At 43.6% G+C, this 18,021-nt stretch overlaps 1 protein-coding gene and 1 long non-coding RNA gene across 5 annotated transcripts in view; one reads left to right on the forward strand and one right to left on the reverse strand.

The window, feature by feature from the left end:
* The window catches only part of FLT4 (fms related receptor tyrosine kinase 4), a 150,750-nt gene that overhangs the window by 128,075 nt on the left and 4,654 nt on the right, over window positions 1-18,021 (forward strand). For both annotated transcript variants that reach the window (XM_053298500.1, XM_053298499.1), the window contains exons 21-29: window positions 968-1,127; window positions 3,542-3,636; window positions 5,363-5,485; window positions 6,523-6,634; window positions 8,591-8,690; window positions 9,017-9,122; window positions 12,444-12,583; window positions 14,910-15,030; window positions 17,038-17,123. In XM_053298500.1, the coding sequence (XP_053154475.1) occupies window positions 968-1,127; window positions 3,542-3,636; window positions 5,363-5,485; window positions 6,523-6,634; window positions 8,591-8,690; window positions 9,017-9,122; window positions 12,444-12,583; window positions 14,910-15,030; window positions 17,038-17,123 (1,043 nt within the window). The remainder of the gene's footprint in view (window positions 1-967; window positions 1,128-3,541; window positions 3,637-5,362; window positions 5,486-6,522; window positions 6,635-8,590; window positions 8,691-9,016; window positions 9,123-12,443; window positions 12,584-14,909; window positions 15,031-17,037; window positions 17,124-18,021) is intronic.
* LOC128345888 (uncharacterized) overlaps window positions 9,025-18,021 on the reverse strand; it is a 31,863-nt gene continuing 22,866 nt past the window's right edge. Inside the window, exon 3 of one of the 3 annotated variants that reach the window (XR_008316684.1) lies at window positions 9,025-9,190. This is a non-coding gene — a long non-coding RNA (uncharacterized LOC128345888). Of the gene's footprint in view, window positions 9,194-17,068; window positions 17,359-18,021 lie in introns of those variants that run through there. The other 2 variants (XR_008316681.1, XR_008316685.1) reach the window with 2 other exon arrangements.

An 18,021-nucleotide genomic window follows, 5' to 3' on the forward strand; every position in this document is an offset into this window, starting at 1 on the left:
TATCCATCAGGCCAACCAAGGCAGTCTCAGCTCCATAGCCCGCTTGAAAGCCAGTTTGAAATGGGTTCAGTTATGTGCTTAGGCATGTTTTCAGTTCCACTGTAAATGCTTGATGTCTGAATAAATATGCTGAGACGAATGTCAGCAACACAACCCTTGGACTGGGTCTCATGATCTGTGAGACCCGGTTTGGGGTGGTGAGCGGGCTAAGCCCACTGTCCCCGCTCACGAGCGGAAAGGGAGCCCTGGGTGGCCTAATCGGCCGCCCACATGCTTGCTGGCTCCGTGACGGAGCCGGCGGGGGCTGGGGAGCTCGGGGGCCATTCGAACGCGCAGCTTTTTGTCTCCCCTCCGGGGGCTACTCACAACCAGATAGCCCAGTTTTGCGGAGTGCTTGCTCCGCAAACCCAGGCTAAGGGGAGGGGTACTTAGGCAGGTTACCTGCCTAGGAACCACCAGGCTCACAGCCGAGACCGGTGGTTCACACGATGGGGCAGATTTTGCCCCATTGTGTGAATAGCCTCCTTGACTTGACACAATAAAGCAGGGAAGTGCTTTAAATGAAGAAGTGGCAGTCCCACTGCTTCCCATCACACACAAAAACCTCCTACCCCCTCCAGCTGCATTTCTCCTGGCTGAGCTTGCTCACAATCTGAGAGATTGATCAGGAGAAAAGCAACTGGGGAAGGATTGTGGGGAACAAGCAAAAGGCAACCAGCAGAGGAAAGATTCTGCATCTCTCTTTATCTACTTTAAATTGTCCCACATCCATTTTACTTATCTGCATTATAACACACTGGTCTGTCACCTTCACATTTAATTAGTCCCTTAATTTCCTTCTACTAAACAGAAATTTGAGTTTCTAGATTGCTTAACTGAGAAGGAATGTTCTGAGAAGGAATGTTCACCAGTGTCTGGTTCACTGCAGTTGTTGGTCTGTCTCATGATAATTCTATGGTCTTCCTAGGAGAAATCCCCCAGATTGCGCATCCAAGTTCGTTCTATTGTGGAAGCTGTCAGAGCAGACAGGAGGAGCCGGTCTTGTACCAGTGACAGTGCAATTCTTAGCAGATTTCTCATGAACAAGAGCCAGGCAACAGCACCGCAACCTCTCATTATACAAGAAGGTAAAGAGACACATGCCTCAGTTATCCAGTGTTTCTTCTTAATCTAGCAACATATTGAATTATCATGAAGAAATTAACATTTGTGTGAGCAGGGAGCCTGGACCAAAATAAATTGCACCGTTTTAAGCTTTATACTAGTGAGCCTTAATTACACTAGTGAGTGTAATTAAGGGCTAGGCCAGTGGTAGGGTGGACGGTGTTTGTTTTCATCCTGGACCTAGAGGCAGAAGAAAAGGGAAGGAGTAACACTAGATGGATTTAGGACTGTGTGAAGCTTTGGGGACCTATTCAACTTTGGCTGGAAGAATTGCCTGGGGCTGAAGCAGGATCAAAGTGAAGTAAATTGGTCTGAACCCTTTGCTTCCCCCCACCACCTGCAAAACTTCACTTCAACCCTTCTCACCTGCCCACCTAAACCTACCTACTGGACTCAGCAGGGGGCAAGAAACATGCAGCTTTCCTCTGTGTTCATTCCTGGCCATGAGGGAGCAGGCAGCTATCTTCCATGAATTGACTGTGTGAGCCACCTGTGAGTTTTACTTTGAGAACAATTTGTAATACAGCTGCCATATAAATAAAGTTGGTGTTATTAAAATTACCTTTTTCCTTCCCTTAGAGTCCTGGGATTTGTGGCCTTTTCTGAGGCTGAAGCAATAGTGATAGCTTTAGAAAGGACTACAAGTCCCATGAGTACCCATAATATTCCAAGGACTCCGGGGGATGCGGCGGGGGCAGTAATTTAGAAGTCAATCCTCTGAAGACGATTTCCTGCTCCCTTGCGTCAGGAGTGAAAATAAAGGGAAATTGTATGTCTCTTTCCTGCTCCTGTAAGTTGTTATTAAGGCTGGCCAAAGCACCCAAGAGTTTGGCCTGAAACAAAGCAGGACCCCTCAGAGTGGGGGTGAAGCACAGCTCTGAAGTGGTCCCCAAAGTGAAGCAGGGCTCCTTGCACAGGCTTAACTTTTAAATGCACACTTTACATTCAAAGTAGAACACTTTACATTTGTGTAGAACCTCAAGGAACCAAAATGAAAGGAATAAACAGAGTGCTGGGCCCTCAGCAACTTCAGTCAGCACAAAACGTGAAGGGGAGTACAGCTTACACAGTAGCCAGTCCTGTGCTGACAGAGAGAGAGAAAGAAAGCACTCTGTCTCTGTGCTCACTCTTCACAACTAGGTTGGTGCGTATGGAGACAGTCATGGAGGGTTGTGGCTCTTCCCTTGGAACTGACAATTCTCCTTTCATAAGACTTTGTCATGTGATAATTTGTGTATACCAACACAAGGAAAAATGAGTATGTGACCTATATAGAAATTTTTATGGCAAATGTTATTACCGAATACTAATAGTCCTTGGTCAGAGTTAAAGAGCTCTAGGAGAATTATTTTCCTGGAGGACAGCAGTAAGTTTTCCTATATGTCCGATACGGAAATATAGTTTTCTCTATCAGAAGCAGAATTCCCAAAGAGGGACTTAAGCCCAGTTTTTATTCCCTTCTACAGCTCTCAGAACCGCTTGCTGTGTCTCTCATAACTCAGTTGATTACTTTTTACAGGTGTTAAGCACCACCTCCATTTATATGAAGACAGTGGGGCTATTCTCAGGACCAGGAGAAATCGGGCTAAGGGAGCCTAGCCCATTCTCTCCTGGTCGTCTGCTGCCATGGGAGTCGTGCAGCTCCTGGCAGCAAACCACCCCTCCCCTTAAATGAGGTTAGTGGAGCGGGCGCTCCGCTAACCCCATTTAGTTGAGCGTGTGCTGCCACGGCACAGCTTCACACTACGGCAGCGCACAAGAAGACCCCCCACTAGGAGGCTAAAACAAGCCTCCCGGTCTCGGGGGTCTCCCCAGGATGCCCCGTGCACTTGTGCAGGGCATCCTGGGACTTCTGGGGACTGCACAGCCCCCACCGGCTCCGGGACAGAGCCGGTAGCTGTGTGGACGGCCGATGCAGCGATCCAGGGCTTGGAGCTGCTCATGTGTGGGGAGAGCGGGCTAAACTCACTCTCCCCGCACAAACCCTCCTGGCGATTCACACGGGTCGTGTGAAGTGCCTCAATGTCTAATGCAAAGGGGTGTGATCATTTATGTGAAATCATGTCATGCTTACAGCAGTGCAAATGCTACAGTGTTTTTTATTATTCACTTTAGTATTCAGGTGCTCAAGTCCCATTGAGTTCAATAGAATTTAAGTATGTATAACTGTGGACTGGATTGCAATCATTGATCCCAGTTAATCCACTCTATAGCTCTCCACCTAAGCACTCTGGAGTAACATAGATGCCTGGAAGTCAAGATTTCTCCAGGAATCAAGAAAAGAGCATTAGTGTAACCTGTTGCCTGGAGAAAGTCACCTTTTCCCCATGCCCCAAACCTCCGGAATGAAATCTCCTTTCTTGCATTTCTCCTATAGTGGACGATTTGTGGCAAAGCCCTCTGACTATGGAAGATCTGATCTGCTACAGCTTCCAGGTGGCCCGTGGTATGGAGTTCCTAGCATCCAGAAAGGTGAACACTCTGCTCCTCCTGACATGCATTTTCTGTCTATAGGCTTTTCTAGAGCATCTGTTTTCTCAATGACTTCATAAGGGCATATGAATAGCTGTGATGACTCAAGCCAAGGGGCCATTTCATCCAACATTGTCTTTCTAGCAGGGGCCAACCAGATGCTTTTGGGATGGCCATGAGCAGAACATGAAATCCCCTGATGTTCCCTCCCCCTAAACTAGAAGGGCATGTTGCTTCTGAAATTGGAGGTTTCATTTAGCTATTATGACTAATAGGCAATTATCTAATCTGCTTTTAGATCCTTCTAAACCATCATCACATTGTGTGCCAGTGAATTCTATAGGTTAATTACGTGTGAAATGTCTGTCCTAAATCAGCTTCTGTGGCCATAAGTTTCATTGAGTGATCCTAAGTTCTAGTGTTAAGAATTTCTATCTCCTTGCTTCATACCATGCATAATTTTATAAATCTCTGTCATGCCCCTGGTCAACTTCTGTTCTAAACAGAACAGAAGTTCTTTTATCATAGACAGATAGCAGCCTATGGTGCAGCGACATTTGGAATACTATGTACAGTTCTGATAACCCCATATGAAAAGGATATTATAGATCTGGGAAAGGTGTAGACAAGGGCATCCAAAATGTTCAAGAGCAAAGGTTGTTCCCTACAAGGAATAGCTAAAGCATACGAGTCTATTTTTAAATAAGAAAAAAAAAAGGGGGGGGGGAACATGACAGAGATTTATAAAGTTATTCATGGTGTGAAAAAACAGGACAAATAAACAGTTTTCTCCCTCATAATATTAGAACTTGGGATCATCCAGTGAAATTCACTGGCATTAGATTCAGTACAGACAAAATAAAGTACTTCTTCACACAGCTAACTGAGCAAAGAGGCACCTTTAAAAAGTGATAATTCTCTTTATTTAGCAGGGGAAGAGCAACTGGCCCTATCCAACCCCAGCACAGCATCCCTCCAGTGGCTGTTGTTGGTGTTCTTATGTTTCTTTTTTTTTAGACTGTGAGCCCTTTGGGGACAGGCAGCCATTTAATTAATTTCTGTATGTAAACCACTTTGGGAACTTGGGTTGAAAAACTCGTCATATTTGTATTCATTCATGTATGGAATTCATGGCCACAAGATATTGTAATAGCCAGTGGTTTTAAAAGGAAATGTCAAATTCATATTAATGGCTCTTGGTTATGATGGCTATAAGGAAGCTTACATGTTCGTAAGCAGTATGCTGGGGGCAAGAAAACAGCTGGGGAGGGGAGGCCTATTCATGCCCTGCTTACAGGTTTCCTGGGAATATATAGTTGGGCACTTTCGGAAACAGGATACTAGCCTAGATGGACCTTTGGCCTGATCCATCCGGGCTCCTGTTATGTTTTTTAATGCAAATGTCATTCATGTAACTGAGAAAAAAGCCTGCCTGCTTTTTGATATGGTGATGTGTGTGTCCTGGGTCTGGCAAGCTGTTCACCCAGAAGCAGTTGTTGCTTGCCCTCAGTGAGTGGATAATTGGAAAGCTGACTTAACACTGCAGAGGAAATCAGTATTGAAGAGCTTCAAAGCATGAGTGTCCTGCTTTAATTACTTTATTTGAGAAGAAAAAAATAGACTTCTGCCACTTGTTCAGCTTTTCCGATTTCCCCTCTGTCCTTCCCACTTTTGAATCCATTTCTAGGACTCTCCTTTAATTTCCCCCACTCCTGTTTTCCCTTAGTGCATCCACAGAGACTTGGCAGCTCGCAACATCTTACTATCAGAAAACAATGTGGTGAAGATCTGTGACTTTGGTCTGGCCCGGGACATCTACAAAGACCCTGATTATGTCCGGAAGGGCAGTGTGAGTTCTGGATTTGAGATGCTAGAATGGAAATTGAATTAAAAGTTCATAGTTGGTCAGCATAACTTATCTGTCTGTAATCATAATGAAGCTTTGTATGATGCACTACCCTGGCACTGAATAGAGCCAGACATATACACTGAACAGGTGCTCAGTACAGCTCTCTGGGGGCAGTGGTTGGAAGGGTCCCCAGTGCTCCCTGCACACACCTCCCACCGTGCCTCACAGGCTGTCCCAGCTGCTGCCAGGGTGGTAAGGGCATGGCTTCCCATAAAACGGCTCCAGAGAGAGAGAGAGGTGTGTGCAATACTGCATGGAGATGTTGTGCAGCATGTGACCACCTCCATGGAGAGTATTTGGCTGAAGGACTGGCCTAGCGGACAGACTAAACACAAGCCTTTAGCATTGCTATCTGTGGCATATGGCTGCCATGCCCAATAATCATTATGCTTTCCTCACTTGGAAAACGCATATGCCTTTTTAATTTTTTCTGGCTTTTATGTGCCTTGCCAATTGAATCAAAACACATTCATCCTTATGTACACGTATACTGCAATACACCCTGATCATAAAAGGTTTGCCAGTGAGGCATTTTTATTTCCTTCAAAACTGCCTTATGACAGTCACCAGCAGTTCAACACAGAGAAAACCAAGGCCATTTTAATGAGAAAAAATATATCCTAATGTGTAGAGCATACTTAAAACAGAATATAATCTGTTTTTAGGGCTGTCTAATAATCAGACTGTGTTGGAGTATATGTGCCAATTCAGCTTTATGGAATTACTTCGTCGTTTGTATAACCCCCTTGAGTTATTGAGTGAGTTATATAGATGTTTGTTCTATTCTATCCAGTATATTTTATATAATAGCAGACTGTAGTGTCTTCTGCTGTTCCTTACTAGATACTTTCTTCCACATCTAAGTTGTTGCCTGTCTGTATAGGAGGGTTGAAATTTTTCCTGTGACTTTTCTGTTTTAGCTGCTATTATCTTTATTCAGGACCATATGACCATACACTTCAAATTCTGTTCCACAGGCCCGCCTCCCACTGAAGTGGATGGCTCCAGAAAGCATCTTTGACAAAGTTTACACCACCCAGAGTGATGTCTGGTCATTTGGAGTCCTCCTGTGGGAGATCTTCTCTCTAGGTGAGTGCAGAACAATTGGACTCTCCATTAGGCCTGCTAAACCAGAATTCAGAGATTCACAATGTCATCTTTGTGCATTAAAAACATCAGTTTCTGGCACTCATATTTTAATGTGCACATGGTTTTGTAGATGGTTTGCTGCAAGGACCTTCCAAGTATACTGGCTGACATGAGGAAAATTATTCAGAGTAGTCCCACTGAAATCTAAGGACAAGTTAGGCAATGCTTTGAGTAATTTTCCTCATGATATAGGCCACTTCCCCCCTCTCCTTTTCTTTGCCACCAACCTTATCTTTTCCAGCCTAACACTGCAACTGCTGGTTCCTTCTACAGAAAAAAACTCTATTTTTCCAGACTAATCGTGGGGAAAGTCAGTCTGAATTAAGCTATTGTCTGGAAAATCAAGGCAAATAACACATAGTCACAAAAGTTGCTAAAATAAGTTACAGTACATTTTTGCAGCTTTGGGGACACAGAAGGCAATGGAAGTTACTAAAATAAGCCACAGTGCCGTGTTTTCTAGTAGAAACACCGCATTGGCGTAAATGCCAGAATGAGCGGGAAAGGCTGGAAATTATTTTAAAAATCCATAGTAAACACCGCATTGGCATAAATGCCGCAACTAAACCAAGTCAATTACCAATTATTCAAATAAATGTGGCCAGCTCTGCTGTCGCCACTCCTCCGCCTCCACCTCCATTGCTTTGAGGCTCTCTTGGCTGAAATGCCTCCAAACAGCCATGGCAAATGGAAAAAACGGGGAGGAGAGAACAAGCAAACCCAGGACCAGGAAGGCCCAACAGTAATGTTGCCCCTCCTCCTCCACCTCCATTGCTTTGAGGCCCTCTCAGCTGATGAGAGCCTCTAGTCTGGGCAGTGTGGAGCCTCTCACCCTGCTGTGCTGCTGCTTTGCCTCCCTCTGTCCCTTTTTCTCACATAAATGCATCAGCATAAATGCCACAGGCACCTTAAAACAACTTTTTAAGATGCATGCGCCGTAGGGTTTCTACCAAAAAATATGGTATGTTTTTTCAACACAGAACATGCAGTTTTTGGGACACAGAAGGCAGTGGACAACAAAAAGAGTTTGTACTCTATCACACAAAACATTCTTTGGAGCACAGAAAGTGACTTTTCTTCATGAGGTCACACAGCATATGCCCAGGACAGCAGTCAATGACAGAATAAGGAAGCAAAATGGCTAGACTTCCAGTTTCACCAACACTATCCTGAAAATCTGGACTATTGGAATCTGAAAATCAAGGTTTCTCTATATTAGTCACTTTGCTATATGTGAGCTGAAACCAGCAGCTTCTTGCATTATGAAGCCTACTCTTGGATCTCAGCAGCCCATCCTGTACTGTATCCCTGCACTGCATCCAGTAACCTCCCACCTCCCAAATTAATCCACTAGCTTTTGGTTCTACAAAATTTCTTCACTAGAAAGTTAGTGTCCTTTCTTGTGCATACGGCCAGTTTTATAAATGCCTGACCAAAATTGATTAGCTGCTGAATGCTATCTTGAACTTCAGTCTTGCACGTCCAGGCCTTTCCAAGTAGCCTATTTCATTTAGCTTCTTTAAGTGTTTGTGAGTGTGAGAAAGGAACTGCCTTAGATTAGTGGTCCATTCAGCTCAGTATTGTCTACACTAACTGACAGTAGCTTTTCAGGTTCCAGACAAGTGTCATTCCCAGCTTTCCTGGAGATGCCAGAGATTAAACCTGGAACCTTCTGCATACAAGGCATGTGCTCTACCACTGAGCTATGGACCTTGCCCCAGGATAATGGCTGAGAAAGAGGATCCATTACAGACACACAAAGAAGACCAACGTCTCACTCAGCTCTCTCATAGTGTTCTGCATAAAAGGGCAGATGGAAACATTCTTGCAGATGTGCCAGTGCTTTCTTCCCTTCCCACACTGCTGTCTGACAATATTATGGATTATCCTCTTCAGGTGCCTCTCCATACCCAGGAGTCCAGATCAATGAGGAATTTTGCCAGAGACTGAAAGATGGCACCAGGATGAGAGCTCCTGAATATGCCACTGCGGAAATGTGAGTCAAAATGCTCGAAAACAGTCAGCTATGAACATGCTATAAGCTAACAAAATATAGATACACAAAATATTCCAGAGTTCTGAAGCATTCTTGTCTTGTCTGCTTATGTTAATGTACTATAAGCATGCAATGACGTACAATCCCAATGCTTTAATTTGCTTCTATAGCAACAGTGCATGTGCCCAACTACAGCTTCCACCATAAGGAAGGGCTTCCTCGGAAAGGATTCACAAATTTAGTCCCAGCTGCTCTGTAACTGATTAACTGACATTGGAAATAATTGATCAACTTTCTGCAAAGGCTCATATTGTTTTACTTTGCAGTTACCGTATAATGCTGAGCTGTTGGCATGGTGATCCCAAGGAGAGACCAACATTCTCTGACTTGGTGGAGATTCTGGGAGACCTTCTTCAGGAAAATGTCCAGCATGTAAGTTCCCATTCAAAGAAGCCAGATGAGCTAGCCAGCAATGTCTGAAGAGTTTTTTCTTTGCTGAGCTGCTGAGTAGACAGTTAGATATGAGACGGTTAGGGGCACACTCATCCATTCCAGTTTAACCTTGTGTGGATGGCTTGTATTAAATTAAGTGGATGGCTTGGTATTAAAGAGCCCCTGGTGGCGCAGTGGTAAAACTGCCGCCCTGTAACCAGAAGGTTACAAGTTCGATCCTGACCAGGGGCTCAAGGTTGACTCAGCCTTCCATCCTTCCGAGGTCGGTAAAATGAGTACCCAGAATGTTGGGGGCAATATGCTAAATCATTGTAAACCACTTAGAGAGCTCCAGCTATAAAAGCGGTATATAAGTGTAAGTGCTATTGCTATTGTTAATGGAACATTTTTCGCTATGAGCAATACAAAAGCCAGAGAAAAGACCAGTTCCATAGTTTGGGCTGAGCATGTGAGGTACAAGTGTTCAAATGTCAATAAAACGAACACACAGTGTGAGTCTGCTGAAAGAAAGGAACTTTCACCTGCCTTCTCCATTCCACCTTGAAGGGCTTCCCTCAAGAGCATGTTCCTCCACTGGGGCACCAGAGCAGATATCGCCATGGCCCAACTCCTGTTGATTTAACTTTTCCAATGGAGAGGAAACTCCGTGCTAGGGATGGGTAACTAGTTGAAGGTCAGGAAACAGAGGGTAGGAATAAGTGTACAGTGGCCACCAGCTTGGATGGTTTTAAAAGGGGCTTGGATAGATTCATGGAAGACAGGTCTATTGGCTATGGACCACCTCCAGCCTCAAAGGCAAGATGCCTCTAAATACCAGTTGCAGGGGAGCAACAGCAAGAGAAAGGGCATGCCCTCACCTCTTGCCTGTGAGCTTCTCAGAGACATCTGGTGGCCATTGTGTGAAACAGGATGCTGGACTAGATAGGCCTTGGGCCTGATCCAGCAGGGCTGTACTTATGGCATGCCTATCTATTTTATATTTTGGAGAGTTTGTGAATTTGTGCAAAATAAATTCATACTTCCCGATTACTTACAGATACCAAATTTTGCATATACAATTCTGCTGCTGAAGTTAGCTGAATGCACTACTTTTTGGAAGTACTGGAATATGCAGGGGGGGAAGTTTAAATACTTTTTTTGGTATTAAAGAATAAATTCTAAATATATTCAGCAGATTTGAACTATTGTTGTTCTCAACACTCAATAATCAGATCAATAACTAAAAAACATCATGCCCAAGAGAAACAGATCCATCTTTCTCAGATTCAAATTTACAATTATTTAAATTTACCATCTATGGTGATAATTCAATTAAATGAATAATGTTTGTAGTTGAAATCCTACACATTTCAAACTGTCCTTTTACTTCCTTTTTGCAAGCACAATAATGAAAACTTCTTTTACATGTATTTAATTTATTTGACTGACTGACTGACTTTCTTATCAGTGTAATCTATGCAAAATTACTTTGTCTGGTCAACAGCAGGCCTCACATACTAGTAGTTTACAAAACAGATGCTAACCAAGGAGTCCCAGTCCCAATGCAGTTTGATTGGCACTGTTTATAACTGAAGAAGGCTGTTTGGGTAGTGACAGGCAAATAGGTATTACCCATAGAGATGTGGGGATAGGATCTCCTACAGTCAATGCCATAGGCCTGCTTTCAGCTTTCAAACAGAAACCACATGAGAGCTGTTGCAACATAAGCAGTTGTGTAGCATTGGCAATGCTCAGGCGTGGGGGGAACTTGCACTCCAACCTGAGGTACAAACTTCTAGGCCTCAGTGCCATAACAGATCTGCCAGCCTGAGGCCACCATGTGTAACTCGTGAAAAGGTGAAGTGAGCCAAGGCACATATTATGCAGGAGAAAGCAAGAATCCCCCTAGGTCACTGTTGATCTGACTTGGGGGGAAATATCCCACAAAAATAAACCACAAAACAATAATCAGTCAGACCTCGAGTATGAACCAAAACTTGTGCATTAGTCATCCCAAGGGAAAATGAATTGCCGACGTCTGAGCTACACCCAATATGTAGTTCCTGGTTGTGGCAGTTCCTTATCCTCCCTGGAAAAGGGGGCAGGGGAGAACTCAAATAGGCTGCAACTGAGGCATCAAGAAAGAAATAGCATGGCATCCATGATCCATCATGTATCTCTAGCAGTGTCTTGAAGCCTGTGAAGAGTTCTCACATTTCCATCATTTAAAACCTTTCTTCAGACCTGAAATTGTCCGTCTCTAGCTTGTAACTGTTCGTTACCATAGTGGAGATCAGTAGGCCAAAACAGAGGCCTTCTTGCCCATGGGTTCACTGACAAGTGAAAGTAATATCACATGAAACCTCACAATTTAGAGGGTGCCTAGTAACAGTCACAGTTGCAGAACAGATTCCATTTCACAACACACCAGCTGTTTATCTTGCACTTGTACATGTTCGTGTCCAAATTTCACACATGACCAAGTTTAACATCCGTGTTCGATTCTAGCCAGGCCTCATGCTGTGCACTTGACAAAGTTTTAAAACTGTATCCAGGCTTATGAAATATATGACTGCTTGCATTTAAAAACTAAAAAAATATTCTTGAGGGCATGAATGCAAATTTAAATGCCTCCTCAGCATTTGTTCTAAGATGGTCTGGTCCATTGAGGTTGTTAGGCCCTATAAAACTCATCCGCACTCAAAGATAAGCAACTTTGTACGTGTGCAGTTATAGGTGACATACCAAGCTGTTCTCTCTGCAAAGAGGTTTCTCCCATTCTTTTCCTTTTTACCTTAGACTGTATGATGTAGTGCTTGAAGAAGAGCTCTCTGCCACTTAAAACTACAATCAGTCACACCTTCCCGTGTGTGTGTGTGTGTGTGTGTGTGTGTGTGTGTGTGTGTGTGTGTGTGTGTTGTACTCTGAGACCAAGACCATGCAAGTGGCACAGTGTATTCAACTGCACTGAGCTAATGCAGTCTAAAAGCAGTCAAATGGGATGGACGGCAGCAGAGGGCGTCCCTTGCACATCTTAGCTTTGCTCATCAGGAGAAAAGGTTAAGGCATAGTATCACTTTCTCAGCTAGAAGGATTTTATTTCCTTGCTCCCCTGCTGAATTTTTCTCTCTCCATTATCCTTCACAAATAGATATCTACACAGCCCCATTAGAAATGCTACAAACACATATTTGACAGTTCTTCCCCCACCTCCCAGGAAAAAAAGAGATAAACTGTATTCACTCCCACTGTTTCTGGTTCTTCCTTGTACAAAGCCTCCCCTTCCCCTTGCTTATCAACATTTATATACATTTCCATCAGGAGGGGAAAGATTATATCCCACTGAATGACTCCCAGGGCTCTGAAGATGATGGCTTTTCCCAGGTGGCGTCTTCCATCCAGCAGAACTCTGACGAAGAGGAATTTGACATCAGGACACACTGTCACAATATAGCAGCAAGGTAAGTGTCCAACTGATTCAATGTAAAACATGACCATGGCAAGAGAGAGAGCCTAACAGAGAGCCAATCAACTTTCTAATGATGCGTTTTAGAAAGATCACATCTCTGTCCCACTTCATCAAACATTTCTGCAGCCTGGCCCCACACCCAAGGCTATGAGGAACACTTCAGCCACAACTGCATGCCATATTCAAAAGCTTACCCCTAGATCTTTCCACATTCTGTGCCTATGGAATCCCTCCCATAGATTTTTCTGAGAACAAATTGGCAAGATCTGTTCTTATATAGAAATTATATATTGATTATATAGACACAAGTATGGACCCACAACAAAATGTTGCCATATGTTGCGGCAGCCAGGTTGGTCTCTGGGTCATCTCGGAGAGACCATGTTACTCCTTTACTGATGGAGTTACACTGGCTGCCAATAGGTTTCCAGACAAAATACAAAGTGCTAGTTATAACTTGCAAAGCCCTAAACGGCTTAGGCCCTGGGTATCTAAGAAAGCGTCTTCTTCATTACAAGCCCTGCCGCCCATTGAGGTCATCTGAGGAGGTTCGTCTCCAGTTACCGCCAACTCGTTTGGTGGCGACACAGAGACGGGCCTTCTCGGTCGCTGCTCCGAGATTGTGGAATGCTGAGATACTATCCTCTCCATCTCTGGCAATTTTCAAAAAACATCTGAAAACCTATCTTTTCGCCCAAGCTTTCTCAGTTTTCTAATATTTTTGGGTTTTAATTTCTGTTATTTTTAAAATTGTTTTTAAGTTTTTGTATATGTTTTTAACTGGTTTTATGTTATTGTAAACTGCCCAGAGATGAAAGTTTGGGGTGGTATACAAATTTGATAGATAGATAGAACATATCCACGGTGCGTTACCAGAGTCTCTGGCTAAGGTGAAATGGTCAAGAACAAAAATTAGCAAAGTTGGTGTCCCTGCTGTAACTTGGGTCTTATTTCATATGTAAATTTGCAGATTTTATTTTGTTCTGTTTTCTGAGTGTTTGTCGGGGGCACTGATGTTCAGTCTCAGCTCCTTTTCAAACCCCTTTCCCTCTCAGAAGCACAAGGAGCTGGGACTGAACACTAGTGTCCCCTCCCCACAAAAAACCCACTGTCTTGAGGGAGTATTCTTCAAGCTGATAAATGTCCTGCTCTTTCTGTTCAAGCCCTCCTCCCCACCCTCACCACAGAGTTCCATTAGCTCTGCCCACCTGCTTGTTTGATAACTGCAATCTGCTCACGGACATTCTGTGCCACTGTCTAACATGGGAGCAGTTGTGGGGGGGTTGGTTGGAGTCACTTTAGGTTATTTCTTTCAGATATTTTAAACACCAATAAATCTGTGGGTCACCCCAAGTATGCCAGTATCACCCTCTTGCCAAAAGGTACTCCAGTCCAGTGATCAATCCATAAGGATCATAATATTTCCAGCTCTTTTCGAGAATAGATATGAGATGACCTAGGTCCTATAGGGCAATAGAGGCTTCCCCTGGACTGGGGAGTTCCAGGGGGTACTGAACGTACTACAAAGGAAACTGCTGCATAGCCTTTGCATATAACCTGAAGTTGTAAAGTAACAGGAGTTATTGGGATAGCACAGGAAGAGAAATGCTCCATTCCCAACAAAAACTAAAGAATTCCAAATGACAACAAATGTATCCCTGCTGCAAGTTGCTACATGCAAACAAACGGTCCACTCAGTAAAGTTACTCTAAGGGCCAAACTAGACATTGCACTCAGATTTGTGTAACATTCATTTAAAAAAAACTTTTTAAATAATAAAAAACCAGCCCTATGAGGCTATGATAAGGAATGGCAAATTTTTCACTCCATCTGTTTACCTATGTATTCAAACCTGCATTTCCCTCTCATGTCCGAGGGGAGACTTAAGAACTCCTCCCACACCAGCCTCACCAGTGCCAGCCAGCCCCACCCTTTTTAGGCTGAGACAGATAGATAGATATAACAGAATTTTACATGCATCTGTGTACAATGTCTTTTAAGCCTTTAAACATACGTAGCTCCGTATTGTCTTCACAGACTGACAGTGGTTTCTCCAAGGTTGCAGGCAGGAATCTCTCTCAGCCCTATCTTGAAGAAGCCAGAGAGGGAACTTGGAACCTTCTGCTCTTCCCAGAGCGGCTCCATCCCCTGAGGGGAATATCTTACAGTGCTCACACTTCTAGTCTCCCATTCATATGCAACCAGGACAGACCCTGCTTAGTTAAGGGGACAAGTCATGCTTGCTACCACAAGACCAGCTCTGAAGCATATGAAGAGTATCATCTCAGATTTACTGCTTGCTTTATTTCCTCCCCCAGATATTATAACTGTGTGTCTTTCCCCGGCTGCTTGACTGGTGGGAATCAGATAAGGTGTCCATCCAGAATAAAGACTTTTGAAGAATTTCCTATGACACAAACTATGTATAAAGCACATCCGGTGAGTAGAGAAAGAGATTGCAAGAGAAAAAAGGAAAAAATCATTAGCCGAACATACACTTGTCTATTACTATCGTCTAAGCAGTATATAAATATTCATGGTAGTACTAAGCACTAGTCCATTCATTCAAACGGTGTGTGCCCACGTGCATTTCCCCCTATAGTGCAATAGTTCTTTGTTACTAACTGTGTGATATACAGCCTACAAATGCAGCCCAGATGTGGGGGGAAATACAATACAGTGAATCTGACCTGAATCGGGACCCTCTCACAACTATATCCCATAATTTGTTCCTGTATTCTAGAGCTCACAGCATACCCCAGCCTGGCACTATCCTTTCATCCTTCTCTTCTCCTTGTATCTGCCTGGCTACGTGCTTAGATTGATCCCACCCCTCCATCAGGCTGAAAATACAATGCCGTTAGCATCTAGGCCCATTATATTTGTTAAGACACATTCTATGTGGCCAATATGCTAGCATTTGTTTGTTTGTTTATTTGTTTAATAATTTTAGCTCACTTTTCACACACACAAAAACCTCAAAGCCCCTTACAAGTGAAATCCAATAAGACAAATATTACAATAAAACTATATTATGAAATGCCAGATAAAAAAGCAACAAGCAATAAGATCACAATCCAACAGATAAGACATAAATACCTAAAATCTAGTTTAGTTCAAGGTTTATTACAATCTATGATCAGCACAACAAGGAAATAGAATAGAACATATAACACAGTTATAAAAACATAATACCACTTATATTACAATACCCTAGTGTATATGACTGAAACCACCAAAATATATAATTTAAGGAGAGAAGATGTTACAGAACAATAATGAATTTTGTTTGTATTTAAAAACAGCAAGAAAGGAGGCCACCTGGATCCCTTTGAGAAGGGAATTCCACAGCTTTGGGGCTACCACTGAGAAGTTCCTGTCCCTGTTCCCTGCCAGATGCATCTGTGCTAGTGGCAGACCACAGAGTCGGTCACAAAAGTAGTTTGCAAAAACTGGGCAGGTTGATAGGGGAATAGACCTTATGGTAACTTGGTCCAGATCATAAAGGGCTTTAAAGGCCCAAACCAGCAGTTTGAATTGGGCCTGGAAGCCAATTGTCATCCCGTGTAGTTGAGACTATAGGAATATGCTCATGTAGCTTTGCCTGCTCATAATCTAGCAACATCATTATGTTTGAACCCATGAAGCATCCAAAGAGTCTTCAAAGGCAACTCCAGGTATAGCACATTACAGTAGTCTAATCTGGATGTAGCAGAGCATGGATAACTGCGACCAGATATTACCTTTCCAGGTAAGGACTTAGCTAAAGATAGTAAAAGACACTCCTGACCTCAGCAGTCACATGGGCATTCAGAAATAATGCCAGGTTCAGGGTTACCACTGCTTCCTTAAGATAACATGGCTGAGATGAGAGGTAGAAATGTTTGTCATTGACATACTGATACCAGGGATGTAGCTAGGGGAGAAGGGGCCCATGTTCACCCCTCTCCCTTAGCGGTCCCTTGGAGTGAGGGAGATAAATAAAATAGGCAGGGGTAGAGCTGGGGGGCCCTCGGGAGCTGAAGGGCTCGGGTTCTTTGAACCCATCTGCTTAATTATAGCTACACCCCAACTGATACACTTCAGCCCAAGCGTCTGAAGGTAGAGGGGGCATTTGAGGGGAGCATAATTGGGAGGAAGGGGTGCTTAACTCTTCCTGTGTCCTCTGATTATTCCTCCCTTGGCCTCCCCCCACCCCACTCTTCTAGGCTTACTAAAAGCAGGTTTTCGAGTTAGAAAAATCAGTATTTTTTTAATTTAACATATTTCTATACCGCCCAAAATGCAAGGCATGCAAAGGGTTAAATATCCTCTCATCTGCAAGACCCACCTACTGACCCACCTCACTTTTGTTTTTCAGTTTCCACCTTCCAGAGAGGAAGGTTTATGGTGACAAAGTCAAAGTATGCGTGGCCAATAACACTTTTTGCTTCTGTTTACTTGCAGGACAATCAGACGGACAGTGGAATGGTTTTGGCATCTGAGGAGTTTGAGAGGATAGAAAACAGACATAGAAAAGAAGGTGCATTCAGGTACTTAATTGTCTAGCGTTCACATCTGTGTATTACAGCCCACAGCAAAGTACAATTCCCTGCAGTGCTTCTCTGCAGCAAATCTCACTGCAGCCTCCTGTAAATGTGCTGGGAACACAGAAATGCAAGCACATCCATCCTCCTGTAACCCGCTGCTGGCGGCAGCATTCCTGAAGGCATTTGTAACAAAAAGGGTTGATTGAGCTTAATGGCTTTTGAGTGGAGCCAGTTGAATCTGTGCAAGGAAACAAAAAGAGGAAGCTTCTTCCATGGTGATGAAATACAACAGGAAATGAAGGGCCTTTCCACACAGTTAAGCAACAATTGCACAGCTCTCTCAAAAAAATGATCTTTCTTTTGGAAATATGTCACGTTCCCAATGCTCAAACTACTATATATTGTCATGCAGTTCTTTCTACAGCTAACAGAACTATTGGAATTTGAGAAAGCTTGGTGGAATGGATTTGAGTGCCCATCATAGATAATGAACACAGCATCACTAGTTGTAGTGATCAGACTCCCCTCCCACTAAAGGGTTAACTGGAAGTGAACCCTGTCTTGACTGACAGGCTGGCGAGCTCCAGGGTTCAGCCAATCAACACACCAGGTGGGTGGGACCTAGAGAGCTGATGCCAGGATGAAGGGAGGTCTTTGTTGAAGAAGTTAGGCTGGAGATGCACAGGAGGGCATGCAGCCATGGAAGTTGGCTGCAGGAGAATGACTCTGGAGATCCTTGAAAGATAGGAAGGTAGGAAGCTTGAATTCTCATCTTGAGTATGGTGAGTTCAAGGAAAGGAAGGCTGGGCTTTGGCTTCAGGAAGTTTAGTCTAGGGAAAGGTTTGTTTAGTCAGACTTTGCATTAGAAACTTATATTTATTTGGTGTGCGTGCTTTTGCAT

Source organism: Hemicordylus capensis, chromosome 2 (assembly GCF_027244095.1).
Source record: "Hemicordylus capensis ecotype Gifberg chromosome 2, rHemCap1.1.pri, whole genome shotgun sequence".
NCBI classification, from domain to species: domain Eukaryota; kingdom Metazoa; phylum Chordata; class Lepidosauria; order Squamata; family Cordylidae; genus Hemicordylus; species Hemicordylus capensis.